This window comes from Geotrypetes seraphini, chromosome 4, assembly GCF_902459505.1.
Source record: "Geotrypetes seraphini chromosome 4, aGeoSer1.1, whole genome shotgun sequence".
Taxonomy (NCBI): Eukaryota; Metazoa; Chordata; class Amphibia; order Gymnophiona; family Dermophiidae; genus Geotrypetes; species Geotrypetes seraphini.
The window spans coordinates 284921518-284946451 of record NC_047087.1 but is presented as its reverse complement, the minus strand read 5'-3'; the positions used below and the strand labels follow the sequence as shown (position 1 = coordinate 284946451).

Sequence of the window (24934 nt, the reverse complement as noted above, 5' to 3'; positions counted from 1 at the left end):
CAAGCGATTGCTGGATATGAGTGCTGAATGAGTCTTTGGCGGCTGCAGGATATTCAGATAGCTATCTGCTCAAATGAGGACGGCCTTCTGGCTGGTTCAACTTTCCCAGATACATATCCAGGCACTGGCACTGAAAACTGGTGGCGTCCACATTTCTGGCTCCATCTAAGCTCCTCCCCTAGACCAGTGTTTCTCAACTCGGTCCTGGAGTACTTCCTTGCCACTCAGGTTTTCAGGATATCCACAATGAATTTGCATGAAAGAAATTTGCTTATAATGGAGGCAGTGTATGCAAGTCAAGTATATGCATATTCGTTGTGGATAGGGTTGCCAGATTTTGTCCTAAAAAAAAAAAAAAAAAAGAGACCGCGTGGCCCCGCCACTGATCTCTCATAATCTACAGTGCCTGGATTCTTAAAATTCACTGTGATTCCATTTTCTTCAGACCAGTGAAGTTTTGATAGAAAATCTGGCGACTAGATGAACATCTATATTTAGCTCATGTAATTTGTGGTTAACAAGAGTCGCTCAAACCAATCAGAAGCATCACAACCTCTATGTATGAGGGGCCGCTGAAAAGTTCTCAGCCCAACCATCAAAGGGGCAAGTGTCCATCGAGGGATATACACTTAGACCAGTGATTTTCCACTTTTTTTCATTCCATCAGAAAAATATGGAATGAAAAAAGTGGAAAATCACTGGACTAAGTGTATAGCCTTCGATGAACACTTTGTTGGTTGGGCTAAGAACTATTCAGTGGTCCCTCGTATTTGCCGATTCCTTCTTGTCACTTAAAAAAAAAAAAAAAGAGGTGAGCCACTTCAGGATATCTCCATCATGCCTCTGAACTCTGCTAAACAGTTCCTGAGTATGCCTGCATTATCATACCTTCTTCAACTCCTTATTCACGGTAAACACAAAATAAACAGGCACGGTAAGAGACACCTGAAAAGTTATGCAATATTTCATGGGTTATCTCTCACAGGAAGTGGAAGTTAAATGGGTATCATTACAGCCTAATTTGTGATGGATAATTAACTTCTTCTGGGTCTTAGGCTCTCAACCTGCCACAAAAGCAAGGTGCACTATAATTTTTTGACACTCAACAGGATTTCTACAAATATAATCTTCATCCTTAAATTGAGGGGAAGGAACTTCTAAACTTTGACACCTGATGGAGGGAGGGAGAGGGAATTGGTCAGTCCATGGTCTGGGTAATCACTTTATTGGTCAGTTCGTATGACCGGGATGGGATGGCTGCGCACTGCTGGTTTCGGTTTTCCATTGAGATTGCTATTTTTATATCATTTAAGGGATACGGTTGGACTAAAAGAAACTTGAGGCCTGGGAATTGTGTACAATAGATTATAGAGAGAGATTAATGTTGAATTCCGGGCCTTTGCTGACTGATTTCTGCTTGTTCTTCACCTGGAGTAACCCTGAAAAGGTGGCTTTAAAGATTTGATTTAACACTAGTACTTCTTCTGCTGACAAATGCAAGCTTTTGGTGAGAAGACCACAAGACAAGTTAGGAAAAGCAAGTGACTGTCCAAATGTTCACATTAACATTCTTTCGTCAAAGGATATGCCATGCAAGACACATCAACAAATTGTGCATTCACATATGCTTTACTTTAAACTTCAACAAACAGGGAGATGTCTGGCACTCTGTACGATGCAATGGCTCACAGGTTTTCCTCTACACATGGCAATACAATATGCCACATAACAAGTCAACTAATCACGTGATCTAATTGGTTGCCTGCCCTATAATGCTTTAGAATTTCCTCTAAACTAGAGAATGACACGGTGACAAAATTCATCACCGTTCCCGTCCCCGCGGGAAACCATCTTCATGTCATTCTTGAGAGAGGGAAGAATCAGAGTACGAATGGCCACAACCACTGACCCGCAAGCTTTGCATTGAAGAATGCTGGTGTAGAAGGACTGAGGTTGAGACAGACACTAAAGAATGACAGTCTCTGGTATCCAGAGCAGATATTGTGATGTCATAATGCCTCATTCCACCAGTGCCTAAGAGCCAATCACATCAGTGATGTCACAATGGCTTCATTATCCTTGGCTCACATAAGAATCAGAGTATGAATGGCCACAACCACTGACCCGCAAGCTTTGCTTTGAAGAATGCTGGTGTAGAAGGACTGAGGTTGAAATAGACACTAGAAAATGACATGGGATTATTTCCCGCGGTTATCCGCGGGGACGGGGACGGTGATGAATTTTGTCACCGTGTCATTCTCTACTCTAAACCTCTTGGCCCTCTGCATTGCTTGTCTGAGACTTCTCCAAGGCTTCATCCAGTCCCGGCCATAGAATCCAGTTCCAGTCTCCAGATTGTGAAAAATGAGCAGTCATACGCTCCTTGATGGAATTAGCTTCCAAGAAAGATAGTAAAGCCAGCAGCCAAACTGTCCCCAGAGATGACAATAAACTGTTTATAAGAATATACTAAATACATATCCATTACTCAGTTAGACATTAATCTAGCCACACTAGAGTGTTCTATTCACATATTCTTTGATGATCAAATGAAATAGGACAGTTTTTCACATGTTAGGAACATAAGAATAGCCTTACTGAGTCAGACCAATGGTCCATCAAGCCCAGTAGCCTGTTCTCACGGTGGCCAATCCAGGTCACTAGTACCTGGCAAAACCCCCAAAGACTAGCAACATTCCATGCTACCGATCCAGGGCAAGCAGTGGCTTCCCCCATGTCTCTCTCAATAACAGACTATGGACTTTTCCTCTAGGAATTTGTCCAAACCTTTCTTAAAACCACCTATGCTATCCGCTCTTACCACAACCTCTGCCAATGCGTTCCAGAGCAAAACTATTCTCCGGGTGAAAAAATATTTGCTCCTATTGGTTTTAAAAAGTATCTCCCTGTAACTTCAAGTGTCCCCTAGTTTTTGACGGAGCAAAAAGGATTCCACTCTACTGTACAAAGTAAAGAAATTGAATAATGACAGAAATAGAGGAAAAGAGCAAAACAGAGCAAGAATTGTAAAGAAATACAACAGAACTCGGTGAAGCAAAGAGAAAAAGATGAAATTTCTATTTTGTCTATCCATATATAAGTCCCCCCAGACCTAAGTTTTGAGAGAGCACAATTTTTAGGAATCAGAAGGGACTCAGAGACAGGGAGGGTAGCAGTATCAGAACAGGTGTACTTAACAGTAAATTTCCAAAAGGATAAAGCAGAACAGTAGAAAGGTGAGAGGTAGAACCAAGGTTGCTGGAAATGATGATGGAACACAAGTCGGATGTCTCCTGTGCACTGGGGACCCTCCTCTCCCTTCTCCCAGTCATGGAAGGTGCTACTCTGGTTTCAAAGGAGCACCGTCATCCACAGCAGTCAAAGGAGGAAATTCCTCCTTCCCAGCCATAGAGATCACCACTCCCAGTCTCCACACAGGCACCTGGGGGCTAGACCAGCATTAGTAAGGCTTGAACCCAGTTTACGTACCACAGGTTTTACTGCTGGCAGAAAACTGACCCTGTGTGAGGAGGCTATAAAACCACGAAAGGAGCAGCGGAAAAAGGATTAGTAGAAAAGAAAATCAAAAGGAAATACAGAAACACTTAATAAACAGATTGAACTAAAAAAGAAAAAAAAAGGAGTAGAAAGAACAGTGAGAGAGAGAGACGGCCAGGGAAGTTTATACATTTGGAAAACTTCATATTGAAGTGTCACCTAAACACGAGTTCTAGACAGTGCAAAACATACATAATGAGGTCTATGCAATAAAGCACTATAGAAATCAACCATGAAGGAATTCTGACTGTTAAAGACCTGAACCAACCTTGAAATTCAACCTGTGCAATCAAAAATCTTGCCTAAAGCAACCACTAGTGTGAGATAGCATGAGCATTCTAGCGGACCCAGGTGCGAGTGCTTGCCTGATTCTTTTATTTGCCCCTCATTGTCTCCTTCATTCATCAGACTCTACTGTTTTTTCAGATTTGCAGAAAGTCAAAATGCATAGTTCAATGAATAAGTTGGAGCTTAGAAGCACTGCTTAATCTGAATGCAAAGATCAAGCCTCCTTTTGGTCTGACTATAGAATTAGATCTCTCAACTCAAAAAAACCTGCAGCTGAAGGCATTAATACCAGTCCCAAAGATCTATTTTTCCACACACTTTATAAAAAAGTGCAGAGCTCCGAGTACTCCACCGATGCTGAAGAAACCTGGATTCTGTAAGCTGCGATATCTTTACATGGGCCAACATAAGCATTATGGGAGTAATGTTGTATAAAGGATCATAGGTGTATATGTTCCTTTATAGAATATTAGTATAGCATTAAAAACATTACATTACATTAGTGATTTCTATTTCGCCAATACCTTGCGGTTCAAGGCGGATTACATAAAAGTTTTCAGAGATTACATAAAAAGTTTACAGGAATAGCATAAGAGATGTCATAAGAGTTACATAAGAATTACCGAAGAGTTGTCGCGATCTTAAGGTGATAAATGTTGGGTAATAAGAATTACCAAAGAGTTGTCAATATCTTAAGGCGGTAATTGTTGGGTAAATAGATGCATTTTAGCATTTGTTGGGTAGTTAGAGGCATATTAGAGTATATTAAGGGTATAGAGTGGGTAGGTGGGGTTTGGGTAGGAACTGGTCGAGTTAGATAGGTTCTATGTATTTTTTGAAGAGTAGGGTTTTAGTATCTTTCTTGAAGGTTTTGTAGTCTGTGCTCGATGACAACAGAATGGTGATTTGTCTGTCCAGTTTAGCTGCTTTGATGGCTATTAGGTTGTCATATAGTTTTTTTTCGTTTGACATTTTTGGATGGTGGGTGTGAAAACACATTAGGTGTGAGCATTTGGGGGGTATAATCAAAACTTGAAAGCATCAAAAAACCAGCCTAAGTCTGCAGTTGGACGTCCTAATAATGCTAAATCAAAACCAGTTTTCTGGACATGCAGCAGCTCCTCTAAGCTGCTCTGTGTCCAGAGCTCAAAGGGGCGTGTTGGGAGGCGCATTAGTGGTGGGAATCAGGCGGGCTTAAACCTGGATGTACTGCAGCGATAATCAAAGCTTTCCTAGAGGGAACTTAGAAGTTAGACCTGTTTTAGTTGCGTCTAAGTGCCCCAAAGCTGCCCAAACTGATCAGATGACCACTGGAAGGATTAAGGCGTGATCCCCCCTTACTCCTCCAATGGCCACCGATCCCCTCCCATCACCCAGAGATTGGGGGGGGGGGGAACCCCAGCACATTGAAAGCTTGCCATCAGCTGATCGCGGCAGAGGAATCGCCATCAGCTGAGCCGGTTTCAGGGATTCCTGCCAGCTCAGCTGATGGGGGATTTCTCTGCCGCGATCAGACAAGGTAGTTGTGTACGTCTACAAAACTTGCTTTGGTGCGTTTTCACGTGAACGTTTTTATTTTTGAAAATGGCCAAAAAAGGTAGAAGCCCTAAGGACCAAAATTTATACCTAGGTCATTTTCAAAAATAAAAGATAGACGTCCGGTAGCTTTGAAAATGGACCTTTTTTTCTCCTGGGTTTGTGGACGCCCTGCCCAAAACATCCAACCTTAGACTTATACATGTACCTCTGGAGCTGAGGCAGATAGACAAAGAGGGGGATTTTTGATAGGCCGTATAACTTATAGCAAAATACTGCTATTACATTGTTAGGACATAAAAGTAAATTTGATCACGTCACACCACTCTTTGCAATATCACTGGTTACCGATTTCATATCGTATTTGATTTAAAATTTTAATGTTAACACGCAAAGCCTTTCATACGCTTGAACCCAGTTATCTAAACTCTTTAACTATTCCATAGGTCCCATCATGAGTGCTTAGGTCTTTGCAAGACAATAGATTAGTTCTGCCAACACTCAAAAGAACAAATCGGGAATGCACCAGACGTAAAGCTTGTTTTTATGTGGTGCCGAGTTCTTGGAACCAACTTCCTAATAATATTCGTCTTGAACTAACTTTAAAGCTTTCAAGACACTATTAAAGACTTTACTTTTTTCACTCTGCCTTTGGGTCAGACATTCTTCAAAATGAGCATATTTATTAAGAAGATATCAATGTATTTCTTACGGAGCGTTTTTTTAAGAAGGCATGCCCCCTTTTTTTTCTCCTCTTGCACAATTGCATATTTCTTTCCTATATGTTATGAAGTTCCTTTCTTTTGCTTTTCTATTGAACATACTGTATGTTTTGTTAGCAGCAGAGAACTGCGGGATATCAAATTTCAATAAATATAAACTCTGTGTGTACACACACCTGTAAAACATGACAGGTGCACATTAACAGCGTGTTGATGGACATTTGGCATTTACCTGCATAGTACACAATTATGCCATTATGGCAATGAATTCCATGCCTAATTAGCATATACTTTTTAGTGAATTCTTTATAGAATTTCTTTAAATTTTATAGCTAGGGGGGTGGGATGACTTTTAGGATCAAATAGGACACAGTGATTAGAGCTAAAGCCTCAGCACCCTGGAGTTGTGGGTTCAAACCCTGTGCTGCTCACTTCCTCCACTGCCCCAGGTACATTAGACAGACTGTGAAGATAGGGAAAATGAGCAGCTGATTTGTAACCAGTTCTGAGCTCCCTTGGAAAGCCAGGCTTAAAAAAGGAACTTATAACGTCTTTGTACAGTTCATCTTCTCCTATTTACTGGTCCAATAAAAGATGTCAGGGCTTGTAAAGCACAAATAGACATACTGTATAATGCTTTTGATTTTATTTTTTTTGGTCAATATTTTTATTGTTTTATAGTAGTAAACAATAAGAAAAGTTATACAACAACTTTAACATAGGTATGACAAGTAACACAGGTTTAATAGGTTACCCAGGTATACTATCGATATATGAGCATTTGGTAATATGATTGAGAGCTTAGGTAGTGTGGCATTATAGACTTGTATCGCCAGGATTAAACAGGAATGTCCCAGGGCCAAGTTGTAGGGGAAAAGCATCAAGGGCGAAATAATGCTTTTGATTAACAAAACTAGCAAGATATTAAAAATAAGTTTGCACGTTTGGTTTAGCAAAGCCCATTTTTGCACTGGATTTTAGGACTGTGTTTAGTAAAACATGAGAAATGTTCTCCTCCCCGACCCCCCCCCCCCCCTCCCCTTAATATTTCTAAATCATGACTGCAACATCTTACAGGAAATCGGTTCGGACCTGCCCACGGTCCTCCTGCAACACTGCAGCACACATGTGTTCCTTTCACAAGGGGGGGGGAGAGATTCAGGGTGGCCACCGAAATAACAGAGCAGCAGTTTAAAATGCCGCCAGCAGCCTGGTATGAATTTTTCTCCCTCCTAGACATAAGTTTTTGACTTTTGAGGAACCGAAGCGAATCGCGCCAGTTCTGTCGGTGCAAAGGTGAGAGAGAACGAAGTGGCCACAATTCAAGGTCAGCCTCGCCTAAAGTAACCCGAACCCGGCAGTCTCTCCCCCCCCCCCCCCCCCCCCAGCGACAAACCCGGAGTTCCCGAGCAAAGCCCCGGGCAGGTGTGCGAGGAGAAAGCCCTCGGGGGGCTAGATATACTCACAGTCTCTCCGCGCTCCTCGGGATGTTCTTGGGCACCGTCCTCAGCCCTAAGCCGTGGCAATCCACGGTGGTTCCGCTGCAGGTACACAGAGTGGGGCAGGCGGCGGCGGCGGGGTCCCGCCAGAGCGCGCTCCACACCAGGAGCCAGACCCCTGCCCTCAGCCCCAGCCCCTCGCCAGCCATTCCGGGCACCAGAGCACTCGTTCACGCCGCGGAGCGGAGCTTCTCACATCACCCTCCCGGACAGGATCCAGGCGGCAATCTCCACAGATGCCTCGGCAAAAATCCCAGTGGGGAAATAATACTGAGAAGGTCGAAAGCCCGCGCACCCCGTTTCTTCTCGCACTGGAAAGGCGCGCGCGCTGCCTTCCTTCAGTGCCGGCAGGACCCGTCTTACTGATTTCCAGCGCTTCTCCCCCCCGCCTCCGTCTAGCTCTGCGCGCTGTTAAACAGCAGTGGCTGGCGCGCGCGCGTGCGCGCGGGGACACAGAGGCGCAGAACGGCAGTCGTCCGTCAACCCGCAGACGCCAATCACCGGCTCAGCTCCTCCCCCTCCAAAGCGTTCCAAATGAGCTCGGCTCCCTCCAGAGTGTGGGGGGTGGGGGAGGCGCGCGCGCGTACCGCCCTTAGCACCTTATTCGATTCGTAGCGGTAGAGTATAAATGGGGAAACTCTGATCTGGGGAGACCGGGCAAACGAATCGAATAAAAGCAGCAACGGAGAACCTTTTCTTTGTTCAAAAACACCTTTTTTGAAAGTTTGGTTACGTGCTGCCTTGGCCCTTTTGAAATATTCAAGTCTGTCTGAGGTGAAAGACGCCTGGCGGAGAGAGGATCCCCCCCCCCCTTCTCACTCACGCTGTCTTAGGGCAGGATGCAAAGAGAGAGAGATAAGAAGAAAAGAGATCTGTGCAGAGGAACAAAGAATAAAATGCATAGAGAAGACTCTAAATTTCATACTGGGCTCTCGCAGCCTTATCACACAGATGCTTATTATTTTATTTCTAAAACAGCTACATTTAACAAAGCACAATAAATCAGATCAATGGATTTCTATTTCCAGCGAAGAGACCTGACACGAGCTCTCAAAAGATACAGCTTTATATGACAAACTCCCCATTGTAAAATTAAATACAGCATATGGCGTTACTGTGAAGCACTTTGGGACACTTGCTTCTTAGTAGAGCACTGATGCCAAATTACCTGATTGGTTGAAATATAGTAGTTTTGCAACATTTCACCCCACACTTGAAAAATGGACAAAAGCAAGGCGAGTAAACACAGGGGCTCAGGCTTCTAAGGAAAAAAAGCAAAGGTTCACATTCAATAGTCGAAAGTAAAGCCTGACAGAGCTCCTTAATGGTCAATGTAGGGATGAACTACTGAATCGGGAATTTTTGTGGGCCAGAGCAGTGCCAGAGCTGTGTCTCTAGTTTCTCTAGCTCTAGCCAATCTGGTTTAAAAATGTTCAAATGAATATAGATGAGATAAATTTGCATGTATTGTCTCCATTGCAGGCAAATCTATCTCCAGGCATATTCATTAAAAGTATCCTAATGGCCTGATTGGCTCGGTGTGTCTCCAGGACGGGAGCTAGATGCACTAACCAGGATCAATAAGACCGCGTGGGTCTGCTCCCATCCGATTTATGGCCAATTCTAAAAGAGCTATCGATGCACTAAAAACTTTGCAAGCAAATGATTCACACAGAGGTTCGTCGCAGTCCCCATCTCTTCCATCCAATTGATCGCTGTAAGCGACTCACACATGCGCAGAGCCGGCAGGGGAAGCTCGAACAGCTGAAAGGCAGGGGAAGCTTCTGCCACTCAGCTGTTTGGGGCAGTAAATCTTTTTTTTTTTTTCTAATGGGCCACCGATGGGCAAACTATGCCAATGCCCCCCCCCCCCCCACACACACACACACACATACATACCTAAGAATAAGATATCCATCTTCCTCTTCCCCAGTATCCATATTCATGGTCCCTTTCTCAAGGGGCAACTTCCATCAGATGAACTAGGTGGTTGCCTAGATGCCTAGAACTCCAAAATTGATGAGGACAACAAAGTCATAGAACTCTCTGGTGCGCCAGACACTTTTAAGCAAAAGCAAGACAAGACAGCAGTAGCAACCGTATTTAAAATCTGGCGCTGCCTGACTACTGGTACTCTTCTTGTGCATCAGCAAATACAAAAACTCAAAATGGGATCACAGCAAATACTACACACAATCCCATAAAATATTTTTTTAAACAGTCTAAACTCAGAAAACTTACATACATATATACACACACACAAGGGGTTGCTGATAAGTCTTTGGCTTTTCCTATTTCACCTATTTTAGACTAATAATACTTGCATCAGTTAGCTTAGCAGGGTTTAAAATAAGGTTTGAGTATTTTCCTAAAAGATAAATCCATAGCAGAGACGGAACGAGGCTATTGCAAGCAACATCAAGAGAGAAGTGGACAAGTTTTTAAACTAGGAAGAAGGGGAAAGCCGACAGTCGACAGAGAGAGAGAGTCGATGGTTCGGGAACCGATATACCCAGAGGATACCGTGCAAGAAGATAGAGGGAAAGACTCACCGGATTACAGGCAAGAGAGATCGAAAAGGACACAAGAGGGAAGGAAATGCAAGAAAGGAAAAAAATGCAAACTCAGTGTATGTACACAAACGCAAGGAGCCTTACAAATAAGATGGGTGAATTAGAAGCCATAGCACAAAAAGATAACATTGACATCATAGGCATCATGGAAACATGGTGGACTGAGGAAAACGTCTGGGACACTGTGCTACCGGGATACAAACTATACCGCAGAGACAAAGTGGCTCAAAAAGGTGGGGGCGTTGCCATATACGTCAAAGAGGAAATTGAATCTGCTGGAGAGAACACGCCACAACTGACGGATAAGTTAGAGTCTCTATGGGTCAAAATTCCAGGAACAAATGGCCTGGAAACGAAGATCGGCATCTACTACCGACCCCCAGGGTAGTCCAAAGAAATTGATGGAGAAATGACAGACGAGATTAAATGCAACTGCAAGGGAGGCAACACAGTTATCATGGGTGACTTCAACTATCCGGGAATAGACTGGAACCTAGGCATCTCCGGCTGCATTAGAGAGACCAAGTTCTTGGATGCTGTAGGCGATTGCTTCCTGGAACAACTTGTCAAGGAAAATACTAGAGGAAATGCAATTCTAGACTTAATTCTAAATGGCCTGCGAGGACCAGCACAAGATGTAGAAGTAGAAGGGACGCTGGGAAGCAGTGATCACAATATGATCCGCTTTGATCTGGACACAGGGGAGAAACATCGGTCCAAAACAACAGCCACGGCACTGAACTTCCGAAAAGGGAATTACGAAGGGATGAGACTCATGGTAGGGAAGAAGATTAAGAAGAGGATAAGCACTGTAAAAACGCTAGAGCAAGCTTGGTCCCTTTTTAAGGACACAGTCACCAAGGCGCAAAATATATATATACCGCGTATCAACAAGGGATCCAAGAGGAAAAAGAACAAAGAACCGGCATGGCTCACTGTAGAGGTGAAGGAAGCGATCAGAGACAAGAAAACTTCATTTAAGGAATGGAAAAGGTCAAAAAAGGTTGAAAACTGGAACAAGCACAAACAACATCAACACAGGTGCCATAAGGCGGTAAAAGGGGCCAAAAGAGACTACGAGGAAAAAATAGCCAAGGAGGCGAAGAACTTCAAGCCGTTCTTTCGATATATTAAGGAGAAACGACCCGCAAAGGAAGTGGTGGGACCGTTGGATGAGAGGGTAGTTGGGAAGAGAAGAGGACAGATGGTGTGATGGAGAGGGAGAGAGAGAGAGAAAGGGAGAAATGCTGGTCCTGGACCTGAGGGAGGGAGGGCGGAGGAGGGGGAGACGGTGGACTCAGGGGTGGTTGGGAGGAGGGTTGGTGGATGGAAAGGCATTTGATGAGTGGGGAAACTGGGAAGGTGGCAGGGAGAATAAGAATTTGGGAACCCCCTTAAATTTCTGCTCTTGGCACCAACAGGTCTAACACTAGTCCTACCTAAGAGTCCTGTTCCCTCCGACTACCCTTCACTTGAGAATGGCTGGTTCCCGCCTCCTCCCCAAAAAGCTGCTAGTGCTACTGCTGGTGCTGCTGTCTCCCACCCTCCTGGAAAGCCACTGTGCCGTTGCCCCCTCCCCCTGGAGAGCTGCTGCTGCCTATACCCTCTCCCAGAAAGCTGCTGGTGCTGCTGCTCCCCCATCCACCAGGGAGCTGCTGGAGAAAAAAAGAAAAGAAATGGTAAATAGAGAGGAGGCCCTGGAAACAGCTGACAGCACAGGGAGGCAAAGAATGAGAAGATTAGAAAGATAAAATCACCAGACGACAAAGGTAAGCTAAATGATTTATAGTTTAGTAATTGAAATATGTCAATTTTCAGAATTTACATCTGCTATCTCTATATTACTGTGCAGAGGGTGCTTTATGCAATTAATTGTGTGATTAACACCCCTGCCTCCCCCCCCCCCCCCCACACACACACGTACACACTTTTACTATGCCACAGTAGGAGGTTTCTACTGTGGCCTGGAGCGCTAAATGCTCGGACACTGCTCCGGTGCTTACAGAATTCCTACGAGCCAAGTTGGAGCAGTGTCCGAGCATTTAGCACCTACCGAGGCTTAGTAAAAGAGGGCCTAAAAGTTTTAATCACGTTTAATTGTACAATTAACATTTTTAATCAATGTTTATCCTTAATAAAAATATAAATTATATGAAGGGAAGGCTCTCAAAACACATTTTTCTGAGTCAGTCAAAACAGCCTGACAATCTTTGGTCTGCTGCCAATAGAACTCATTAAGCATTTAATCAAAGAGCCATTAAACCTCCCCCCCCCAAAAAAAAAAAAATATATAAATAAATAAATTTCAATATAAAGAAAAACACCAGATTCTTCTGGTATGATATAACAATAGCTGAGCTGAGGTCACCTGCTGGTAATATTTATTGGATGGTGGTGGAGTGAAATGAGGGTGGGGGGGACAGAGGGTGAGGGGACTATATGAGATGATGTCAAGGGTCTGTAGAATAAGGATTGACAAGTGTATAAGAGGAGGTAAGAAAGAGTTAATAGAGCTTTTAAGAAATAAAAAGGATTGGGGAGGTTTTTAAGGTGATGGGGGTGGAGCAGTCACAGGATTGATTGGATGTTAGTGGCAGGTTGGAGGGAGTTCTGTCTCATCAGGAAAAACTATCCCTCTGTCCTTCCTATGTGTGCTGGTGGTATGTTTTGTGCGAACTTGGGTGGGTTTGGTGGAGCTTTTGGGGTTGGGGGAGGAGGTCGTAGCTTTGGGATGGGCAGAAAATGGGGTTTGGCCTAGGTGAAGCTGGGAGATGAGCAGTTAATAAATAAATGTAACACTCATGGGCGAAACCGCTGTGAGGGAAAGCATGGTCTGGCTTCACCATGGGTCATGTTTGGGGGGAGGAGAAGCATGGCCTGGCGTCACTGTGGGTCATCTTTTGGGGGATGTTATAAGTTTAAAGACTTAATGGGAGCTAGTTTCAACACCAAACCGAATAGCTCCCTGGGAGGAGTGGGAGGGGGTTTGAAATATGCATAGGGGGCTTTGTTGGTTTTGGACACGGATTGTTTTGTAAGTGGAGATAATGCTAAGATAAGAAAGCTGCGGCAAAATATTTAATCCAATAAAATTGAGTTGTGTGATTTTGATTGAAGGTGTTTAGCTTTCAGTTGCAGGGGGCGGAGTGCGTTTGCAAATGTTATGTAGATGCATAACCAATAAACCTTATGTTCACTTTGAGTGAGATTAAAAAATACTTATCTTAACATTCTTGACGGTAGTAGACTTCATCGATCCATAGGTTCACTCCTGCAATATGGTGGTAAATCCCCAGAGCAGACCCCCAGAAATTTTGGGCCACACTGCTTCAGAGAATAGGGCATGACTTTCACCCACACAAACACTACTGCTTCCCAAAAACCGCTGAGAAATCAAAACAGTCAACAGCAGTCAGTACATGAGACTTGCTGGCCTCTGATTTTCACATGTGTTTGAGATGCCAGTACCAGAATGCGGGATGAGCCCATGGCACCAGATGTCAAAGACTACAAGAAGCTACCAAGCTCTCAGCAGTCCTTATCCCACCGGTGGCTATGGTTGGGGCATACGAGAAGAGGAAAATGAATACTGGGTAGATCAGGAGGGTAGAGAGAAAGGTTACTAGGCAGACTAGGATAGTGAAAAGAAGGTGCCAAGAGAGAGAATAGGGTTACCAGACATCCGAGAAGGGGCATCCACGCATGCAGAACATGGTGGGCCTGTGGGCCTGGCCATGGGTCCGGATTTTCCTTCAGGAAAATCTGGTAACCCTAGAAGAGAAAGAGAAGGCACTGGAGGAGGGTGGGATAGAGAGTGAAGGATTAGGATGGTGTGTTGAGCGGGTGGGGAGAGGAAAAAGAAGGTGCAGAGCTGGTGGTGGAGGTGAAGAGAAAAGATGCTGGTCCCTGTGGAAATAGGACAAAGAGATTGGGGTGATACTCAGATGCTGGGCAGGAAATGAATGGAAAACAAAGATGAAAATGTTATAATGCCCTTGTATTGCTCTATGGTACGGCTGCACCTCAAATACTGTGTGCAATTCTGGTCACCATATCTCAAAAAAGATATAGTGGAATTAGAACAGAAACAAAGAAAGGTGATGAAAATGATAACAAGAATGGGATGACTTCCCTTTGAGAAAAGGATAAGGCAGCTAGGGATCTTCAGCTTGGAGAAGAGACGGCTCAGGGGAGATATGATATTATTATTATTATTATGTTCTTGTATACCGCCATACCCAAAGAGTTCTAGGCGGTTCACATCAATTAAATTAGGATCCGATCTGAACACGGATTTACAACATTTTGTCGGAATTACAAGCAACGAGGAAGGAAATGTTTGAGTTTTAGCAGGAATTTATCAGAGTTGGATTGGAAGGAAAGGGGGAGGGAGAAGAGAACCATGATAGAGGTCTATAAAATACTGAATGGAGTGAAAAGCGTAGATGTGAATCGCTTGTTCACTCTTTCCAAAAGCACTAGAACTAGGGAGCATGCGATGAAGCTGCTAAGTAGTAGATTGAAAACAAGCCGGTGAAAATATTTCTTCACACAACATGTAATTAAACTCTGGAATTGGCTGCTGGAGAATGTGATGAAATCAGTTAGTATAGCGGGGTTTAAAAAAAGTTTGGATACTTTTCCTAAAAGAGAAGTCCATAGGTCATTATTGAGATGGCTTAGGAAAATCCACTGCTTATTCCTACTTGGAATCTAGCTAGGTATTTGGGACCTGGGTTGGCCTTTGTTAGAAACAGGAATACTGGGCTTGATGGACCTACGGACTTTCCCAGTATGGCAATCCTTATGTTCTTGTGTAGTGGAGGAGAGAGACAGAAAAAGGATATTGGGAAAACTGCCCAGCAGGCTCCCCCTCCTCCCTCTGGTAATTTTTATAAAATCACCCTGCTGATAGATGGGATTTAATAAATGTCTTTTCACGAAAAGATTCACCCAAATCAGTTTACAATACACTGAATAGTAATCAGGTACTCTTTAGCATTTTCCCGGCAGGTTCACAATCTGACTCTGGTACCTGAGGTAATGGAGGGTGAAGTGATTTGCCACAGGGAGCAGGCTAGGATCAAACGCACAACCTCAGGTTGCTGCAGCGGCCGATCTAACCACTATTACTACGACTCTCATTTATTATTTCTATAGCACTACCAGACGCATGCAGCAAGAGACGGTCCCTGCTCGAAGGAGCTTACAATCTAATTATTGCAGACAGACTGGACAAAAATGGTGGGGAAATACAAAGGGATGAAAAGACAGAGGAGCTACAGAGGGGACGGTTCATAGACAACGGGGCGAAAGACAAAGGCGCGCCCGGACAATTGAGCGCAGCGTGGAGGCGCGCGCTGCTCAAAATTACAGTTTTTAGGGGCTCCGACGGAGGGGTTTGTTGGGGAACCCCCCCCCACTTTACTTAATAGACATGGCTCCGGCGTTATGGGGGGTTTGGGGGGTTGTAACCCTCCACATTTTACTGTAAACTTAACTTTTTCCCTAAAAACAGGGAAAAAGTGAAGTTTTCAGTAAAATGTGGGGGGGTTACAACCCCCCAAATCCCCCACAACGCCCCCACAACGCGGCGCGATGTCTATTAAGTAAAGTGGGGGGGGGTTCCCCCCACGCCTCCCCGTCGGAGCCCTAAAAACAGTAATTTTGAGCAGTACGTGCCTCCGCGCTGCGCTCAATTGTCTGGGCGCGCCTTTGTCCCAGCGCGCTTTTGACCTGACACCGAGGGGACGACAGACAAATATGGTGCTTTATAAATTGGTAGGGTTAGGACTTAAACCACTAGGCCACTCCTCCCCTCAACTAGAGGTAATTCTATGATGTGGACACTACACTACTACTACTTATCACTTATATAGTGCTGAAAGGAGCATGCAGTGCTGTGCATTTTGACATTTATAGACGGTCCCTGCTCAGAAGAGCTTACAATCTACTTTGGACCCTAGCATTTCAAGCCAGTAAGCAACAATCTTGGTTAGGTAAATGTATTCAGCAAGCTATGCTATCCTATTGCAGTTTTTGGAAATTAATTAAGACCACTTTGTTCGATAAGCTTATTACTCAGTGAGTTTTATTATTGAAATTCTATTTTACAAATATTTGCATTTTTTTACTGTATTATTGTATTTTGCTGATTGTCCAGCTCTTTTTAGTGTAAACCGCCTAAAACTTTTGGGTATGGCGATATAAAAGAATAAAGTTATTATTATTATACTTAGCGTTGCACTACAGAGTTGTGAAGAAGTCCCTGCTCAAAGGAGCTTACAATCTAAACAGACAAACCGGATGCTATGGATACAGTTAAGGGGAATGGTTAATCTGCTGGCTGGGCCTGCATGTAGGTGCCACATACACATGAATCACTAGAATACCAGCATGTAAGTACAGAAATCCACATTTCATACATAGCGAGTCTTTTATAGATAGCCGTACACATGGCTGCATTTGGGTTCAGCTCCTTGTGACTCTGGGCAAGTCATATAACACTTCAATGCGCAAGGTACAAAAATAAGTATCTGACTAAAAATATCTAAACTGCTGTGCTGCAGATTGGCCATTATCTGCCATCATGTTTCTATGCTTAATCTTTCTATACCTGGATCTGCTTAGCTTTATTGTGTTGCCAAGAGCAGTCCCTAAAACTGCTGTCAGGCAACGAGATTTAAAATTAACGTTAGGATGGGTGTATTTCTCCAGCCAAAGATAACAATCCTACCACCTCCCTTTAGAATTGTGAAAACAGATTTTACACTAATAAGAAACATATTTGTCTTCGACTTAAGAGCTAAACTTCTGAGGCTGAGCAGTGGAGGGATGTCAGATGCATTTGGGGAGTGCCTGGTTTTTCACATTTTACATACTTGGATTCTCGTGTGTGACTCTTTTTGCTCTGCTTTCGAATAAACACTTATAATGGCTGGAAGGAATAAAAATAAGCAGACAAACGGGAGAGAAAAATAACTGAAACAGAGGAATATAGATAATAGCAACAGCACCAGCCCTAAAAATGCTAATCCATAAATGAAAGTGAAAGGGAGGATGAAATGATGAGAGGAGCAACATGCTTAATCAGGAATAATGAATGGCATGACTCTAGCAGGCCACTGCATTAAAATCCTTTTTAAAGGTCCGTGCAGCATTAACGTAAACATGTCTATGTGTGCAGGGTCATTTTACAGCAGGGTGCTTAGGAGGAAGGTGGAAAAGGTGGTTTATTTTTAATCTAGTCTACAAAGACACATAAATTTGACCTCATCTGAAAGGTACTTTTTACATGTGCAACTCAGTACTTTACAAATGCAGCAGAGAGTACAGTTTAAGATTCTCTCAGTCATACAGCAAATCTTATATCACGTCTCCCCAAGGGCACTAAAGGAGTTTTTTGGAATCTATCAACCCAGAAAAAATGTTTGAAGCTGAATTGGGGAGATAAGATGTTAATCTCCCATGTGCCAAGCTTTGAAATGCGCTGCCTGGTATTCTGTGATTTTTGCGATGGGGAGATGTGATGGGTTTTCAGGATTTCCCCAATGTATATGCATGAGATCTGTTTGCCTCCACTGCTTTCATTGTATGCTAATAGATCTCATGCACATTCATTGGGGAAATCCTGAAAACCCGACTGGATTGCAGCCCTCGAGGAGGGACTTTGACACCCCTGGTCTAGATGGTGGACTTTGCTGTTTTTATCAGCACATTTCCCTTTCCAGGCAAACTTATTTTCTCCTTCCCATGGCTAGGACATCCTAAGCTGTCATGGGAGGAAACTTCTCCTCTGGCAGAAAGATGCCATTTTTGGCTCACCAGGTTAATGTACGTTTTTGCTCTTTTTCCATCTTCTCAAGCTCACCAGTTCAAATCCCACCCTCACCTTGTGATGGGAGACTGAATTTTAAGAAAATGTTGAACACACAATTATTTGTTAATACCTTCATGTGCTAATGCTATTTGTTGCTGAAGCCTTACCGTCCTGTAAATGTTTTTATGGGATTTTGTCTTACCATCTTGTTGCATGAATTTGAAAGAAGGTTTTAATAATGATACTGTTAGTTAATGTTTTTATTATGTTCTGTCAAAACATGTTTTAGTATTTTTAATATGTATGCATGTAATTTTGTATACCGCATAGTTTTTATGCGGTATATAAATTTTTTAATAAATAAATAAACTCCTTAAAGTGTGATGGAAATGTTATATTTTCTTGTAAGGGAATAGGACTTGATATACCAGAATCAAGTGGTTTAAGTGGCTTCCCAGAGTCACAGGGAGCTGAAGTGGGAATCAAACCCAGTTCCCCAGGTTCTTAGACCACTGCACTAGCCACTAGGCTACTCCTCGCTATATCTACAGTATTTCCTGTATCTCGGTAAAATGTATTTCTTCCTTTGAATGATGCAATACAATGGAAAATATCAATGACGTATCTTTTGTCACTACAGAACAAAAAATAGGTAACTGAAACCCCAGGTGAAGTCAAGCAACAACAGAACAAGTGGGGGAGTGGGATAGACTACGTCAGCCTTGGGATAGACAATCTTTATTTGTACAAATCAACTTACAATTCAAATACACATAAATTTGCATGAAAAAGTCAAAATTGATAGAAAATCCTGTATTTGGGATAATGTAATCAATGACCCGGTACGGACCGTGTTTCGGCCTCCAAATGGAGGCCTGCTTCAGGGGTGTGATTTATAGGTCTGCCCACTAGATGTCACTTCAACACTGGGAATACAAACTTTGAAAATGAAGCTTCTGCCCAAACTTTAGTAAGCCATTGTAAGGGAACAGGACTCTTAAAGAGGTCACAAAGCAGGGTACTCGGAAGTCACCTAATGAGAAGGAGCAAAAAACCCACAATTTGGAAAGAAGTCACACTATTTCAGGAAGAGGACACACTTTTCTTAAAGAGTGTGAACTGTCTGTGAGTAATGAATGTGCACTTTTTTTGCCAATAGTGCATGCATGTGAGGTGGTTCGTACATGCATGATTGTTTGTGCATGTGTGCACAACTGGAAAAAATGTGCACTCTTAAAGACATTCATACCAGGAAGGGAGAAATAAACCTAAAATTCTGTGAACATGGAAATGACACAGCTCAAAATGTTCTGGCTGCCCATCCCTAGAAATTATTCCAGTTTGGGTAAAGATTAGTAACTTGTCTTGGCTTTGGAATGGGGTTACGGGCAAGATTGCAGCTGGTGGAAGGCAACGTATTTGTGATGATTGCAAGCACTCCCTTACCCTTTCTAAAAGACTTTTTACTTATCTTTATCCTTGTCTAGTTCACGTAATTATGTGATGGCAAATGTTACAAATCAACGCTGTTGGAAACATCACCTACTGATACTAAAAATACTAAAACTGAAACATCTGTGCTTCTGGGAAGAAAACTGAAATGTAATGAAAATCTGAAACACAAACTGACTGAGCCACTCTACTTGCCACCTTGTTTCCTAGGTATTTTTTTTTGTTGTTGTTATTAATAGGGGTTATTTTATAACTGGTTGCTTGGATTGAGAAGGCAGAAAGGCACTTATTTGGTGCATATGGGGCTCATTTTCAAAGCACATAGATGACTCAGAATGCCCCAAAATGTCCATGTTATGTTATGTCATATGAGTCTTATTGTCTGTCAGCTCCCTAATTTAGTTCAAGACGGATTACAGCAGACATAAATTTAAGTTAAACTAAAAATTACTAGAAGACATAAAAAGAAAAATATTTTAACAATTCAAATAAATACGCCTCTTTAAACATTTTTCTAAATCCAAAATAATTATTAAAAGAACAGATAGACCCAGAAAGGTTATTCCAAAACTGAGATGCCAAAAACATAGATGAAAGAGAAAATAACCCCTTAAACCTTATCGCTGGGTTTTATTAAACCGTAGAGGAGTTTCTTACCACAGGCTGGTGAGGTAAATGCTCCAATGCTCATAGAAATTGAATGAGCGGTCAGAGTATTTACCTCACCGGCCCACGGTAAGAAGCTCTTTCGCGGTTTAGTAAAAGGAGCCCTATATTTTTTATAGATGGTAAGTCCAGACATAAATAATTATTACGTCTTGATGGAAAATATGAGCTCCATATAACAAAAAAACAAACAACTAACTAACCAGACAATGATACCACAAAATCTTAATCATCAAACAGTCTGCTTTGAATTTAATTCAAAATCTTACTGAGAGCTAGTGTATACTAGACAAAAAAAGAAGTCACTGAATCAAATTGAGTTTTCCCCAAAATCAGCCTAGCAGTCGTATTCTGAGGTAACTGAATCTTATCCATCAGTTGCCCTTCAATTCCTAAATATACGAGGGGCTGCTGAAAAGCTCTTAGCCCAGGCTTCAGAGTTGGGGTAGTCTCCTTCGAGGGCTATATAATTCTGTGGATATCATGGAGTTGGGCTTATGTATTGTAAATTTTTTATGTTTTAAGATGCTTGTATGTAATTTTATTGTGTACACTTCTCCCTCGTCATTCGCGGGGGAAACGGGCAGAGCTGGACCGCGAATGCCGAAAAACCGCGATTATCCGGCTCTGACCCACCCCCCACCTCACTGCCGCCTTCCCGGTCTTACCTGGTGGTCTAGAGGGCTTTCGGGGCAGGAGCGATTTTCTTACACTCCTGCCCCGTGTAGATTGCCATCAGGAAATGGCTGTAGGAGTTCCCGACGTAGTCTCAATAGTTCTCTATTCCAGTGGTCCCCAATCCTGTCCTGGAGGACCACCAGGCCAATTGGGTTTTCAGGCCAGCCCTAATGAATATGCATGAGAGAAATGTGCATATAATGGAAGTGACAGGCATGCAAATCTGCTCCATGCATATTCATTAAGGCTATCCTGAAAACCCGATTGGCCTGGCAGCAGCACCTCATGAGTTGTAGAGGAAACAGATCAGTTCAAAGCAATGTCAGAAATTCACTCTTATTCTTAGTAGAGAGATCAACAAAAACAAATGGTGCAGATATCTTTAGTCTGAATGGTTGCAAATTACATGACCATCGAGGATGATATACGAATGCATTGGAAACTGGACCAGAGGATACAGATGGCGGTGATAAATTGCAGAGGACTTAAAGCAGAATGCCTCGGGGGTCTATAGCGGGAGGTCCCTGCCCTGCATTAGTAATAATTTACTTTGAGAGGAATAAGAACATGGAGATGTTTTTTGCAGATGACACTAAATAATCGAGGAAGATATGGACAGATTGGAGGGGGAAATTTGATTTGTGAGCACCATAGAAAGACAGGAAAATAATGGCAGAAAAGAAAAAGACCATAAAGCCCATCTTGTTGGTCCATCTGAACCCACAGCTCAGTCTCTACAAGTCCTTCTTTCTCATAGATTCTCAGTGCTGTATTAAATTAATGTTTAATTTGTATTGTGTTTTGTTATTTATGTTGATGTAATCTACTCTGTATGCCCTATGGGGTGATAGCTCTCCCCAGCAGACTTACCCCCCCCCCCCCAATCTCCTCCGCAGCCTTACTGGGATCCTAGGGTCTAGTGGTGCAGAGCAGATGCTCATTTACTCTCACTCTTCATGATCTCAGGTTCAAAATGCAGAAATATCAAAAATGTACATTTTGAGAGCTCCTATATTCCAATCACTAAACTGAAAATAGAAAGCAAATTTCTACTTTTTTGTCTAAACATTTACCCCTCTCCCCACCCCCACCCCCTTTTTACTAAGCTACAGTAGAGATTTCTACAATGACCCGGAGTGCTAAATGCTCTGACGCTGCTCCGGCGCTCATAGGTGGCTCTGGGTCACGGTAGAAACCTCTACCATAGCTTAATAAAAGGGGGGGGGGGTTAGTTTTCTTATTAGATTGGTACTCATATCTTTATATCACATTCCTCTTATTGGATGGTTAAATGCTCTTAGTAAGGAGACCTGGGGGGGCCTGCTCAGGGGGTCCAGGAAGGGGGTTAGGTCCTGTTCAGGGAGGGGAAATCACAAACAGTATAAGGCCCCTTCTGGGAAGTTATTCAAGTGCTAGCCAACATTGAGTACCAGCAGCTCCATAGCTTAGTGGCCAAAGATAGGACAATCTTTTGTGTGGTTCTTTCTAGATGCTTAATTATGTATAGGGTTGCCAGATTTTATGTAAGTAAAATGCGGACCTATCCACACGTGCACCGATGCCCTCCTGACGCCGCTCCCAGCTGAAAGTTTATCAAAACCTGGACCAAGTGCTGGGTTATGAAAAGCCGTCCATGTCTGGGAAAATCTGGATTTCTAGTAACCCTAGCTATGCAGGCATGACCCTAAATATCAGTGGTACTCAAATGGCTCCTGGCTCTTCCCTGACTCTGCCCTCTGACTGCTCCTGTACTGACCATGTGCTGCTGAATATCAGTGGCTGGCTTGCTTAACATACTTTAAACAGGCAAGAGCCTCTCCTGAATAGGGTTACTAGATTTTTGTAAATGAAAATCCGGACCCATGGCCCCGCCCCAGGCACGCCTCCTTCTGCCTGGGTCACGCCCCATTCCACCCCCCTCCCCCCCAGCCCTGCTCTCTCAATCTGTTTGCTCATTGGGACAGCATCTACGCATGCTCTGATGTGACGGAATGACATCACGCGCACCGCATTGCATCCACCCTTGCGCAGATGCCTTCCTGATGTCGCTTTTCAAAATCCAGACAAAGTGCTGGGTTTTGAAAAGCTGTCCGGGTTTTGAAAAGGAGGACATGTCCGGGGGAAGTGCGGACGTCTGGTAACCCTACTCCTGAATGACAACCCCCCACTCTTGTTTCAAGCATGTGAGTAATGTCAGAAAGAAGGGCACTGTGTCAGGGACGGTGGTACCTCCTGAGTAGAGAATGACATGGTGACAAAATTCATCACCGTTCCCGTCCCCGCGGATAACCGCGGGAAACCATCTTCATGTCATTCTTTAAGGAGAGAGGGAAGAATCAGAGTATGAATGGCCACAACCACTGACCCTCAAGCTTTGCTTTGAAGAATGCTGGTGTAGAAGGATTGAAGTTGAGATAGACACTACAGAATGACAGTCTCTGGTATCCAGAGCAGATATTGTGATGTCATAATGCCTCATTCCACCAGTGCCTAAGAGCCAATCACATCAGTGATGTCACAATGGCTTCATTATCCTTGGCTCACATAAGAATCAGAGTATGAATGGCCACAACCACTGACCCACAAGCTTTGCTGTGAAGAATGCTGGTGTAGAAGAAATAGACACTAGAAAATGACATGGGATTATTTCCCGCGGTTATCCGCGGGGACGGGAACGGTGATGAATTTTGTCACTGTGTCATTCTCTATTCCTGAGCAACTGAACAGACCACACACTCCAAAAGGCAGCTCTGCGTGCAATTTCTTAATCTCATGTTAAAATACATTAGTATTAAGGTACTTGTTTTTGTTTGGGGGGGGGGAGTGTTGCAGATGGATTACAGAAAAAACATATACATTTTTTGCCAACCAGAGTTCTTCTTGCTTAAAACAGACCCAATAAATCTGTGGGAATGCCTAGATAAGAAACCTTATGAAGCTGACCTGTAAATGTCAGCAGAAAAGTGGACTGCAATATTTAGAAATGTTTTGATTCCAACGGTGTGGCTAGCCATAATATAATGAGTTGGGGGCAGGGAATAGTGAGGGCTGGTCAAAGGAAAATGATCTGAATGATTTGGCTCCTCTTCTCCCACAACCATCAGTAAATTTATGGAGAACCAGAGACTGGCTGGAAAACAGAGCTAAGTTAACTTGCAAATTTTTGTCAATTTTCAACCTTTTCCAATTAAAATGTATGTTTATAAAAGTTAAACTGTCAGGAAAAATCTGGCAGCTTGTCAGTATGAAACGTTTCACTGATCATATGGGATACATTAAGCACGGACAAACTTTTGATAATATAAAAAGTGCCCTTCATTTGATTTGACATAGACAACAGACTGGCACGCTCGCTCTGATTCTGTCCTTGGATGCAGAGGAGGCCTTTGACAGGGTGTGCTGGCCATTCATGTTTCAAGTACAGTGGTGCCTCGCATAACGAACGCCTCGCACAACGAACGCTGCACACAACGAACTTCATGTCTTGATTCACACAACGAACTTCGTTTCACACAACGAACTTCGTTTCACACAACGAACTTCACACAACGAACTTCGTTTCACACAACGAACTTCGTTTCACACAACGAACTTCACACAACGAACTTCGTTTCACACAACGAACTTCGTTTCACACAACGAAGTCGCCCGAGCTGCCGATGTATTGCATCCTTCCGCGCAGGCACTGCAGGCAGTCGTTAGTCACTGCGCTTAACTGCCCTCTCTCACTGTATACAGTCGTCCTTTTAAGATAAACTCAATATTTTTTATATATCATGGCTTCTAAAAAAAGCAGGAAGGTGATTTCTGTTGAAATGAAACGGGAAATAATTAGAAGGAGTGAATGTGGGGTAAAACAGTGTGACCTCGTCAAAGAGTTTGGCCTCAGCAAGACCACCATTTTCACCATTTTGACAAATTTATCTTTTTTTATGTCATCTTAGCATATTTTATGCTGCAGAACGAATTATTTTTTTTAACATGTATTGTTATGGGAAAACGCGTTTCACATAACGAACTTTTCGCATAACAAACTTGCTCCTGGAACCAATTAAGTTCGTTGTGTGAGGCACCACTGTATTAGGCAAGATGGGCATTGCGGTACCCTTTACCTCTACTGCCAACTCCAGGCTCCATCCCTTC

The 24934-nt window shown here is 43.2% G+C and overlaps 1 protein-coding gene across 1 annotated transcript in view; it reads right to left on the bottom strand.

Annotated features, from left to right (window-relative positions):
- The window catches only part of SLIT1 (slit guidance ligand 1), a 606757-nt gene extending 598648 nt beyond the window's left edge, over positions 1-8109 (bottom strand). Inside the window, exon 1 of the mRNA XM_033941251.1 lies at positions 7571-8109. Within this exon, the coding sequence (XP_033797142.1) occupies positions 7571-7752 (182 nt within the window). The 5' untranslated portion in view covers positions 7753-8109. The remainder of the gene's footprint in view (positions 1-7570) is intronic.
- Between the last annotated feature and the right edge of the window lie 16825 nt (positions 8110-24934).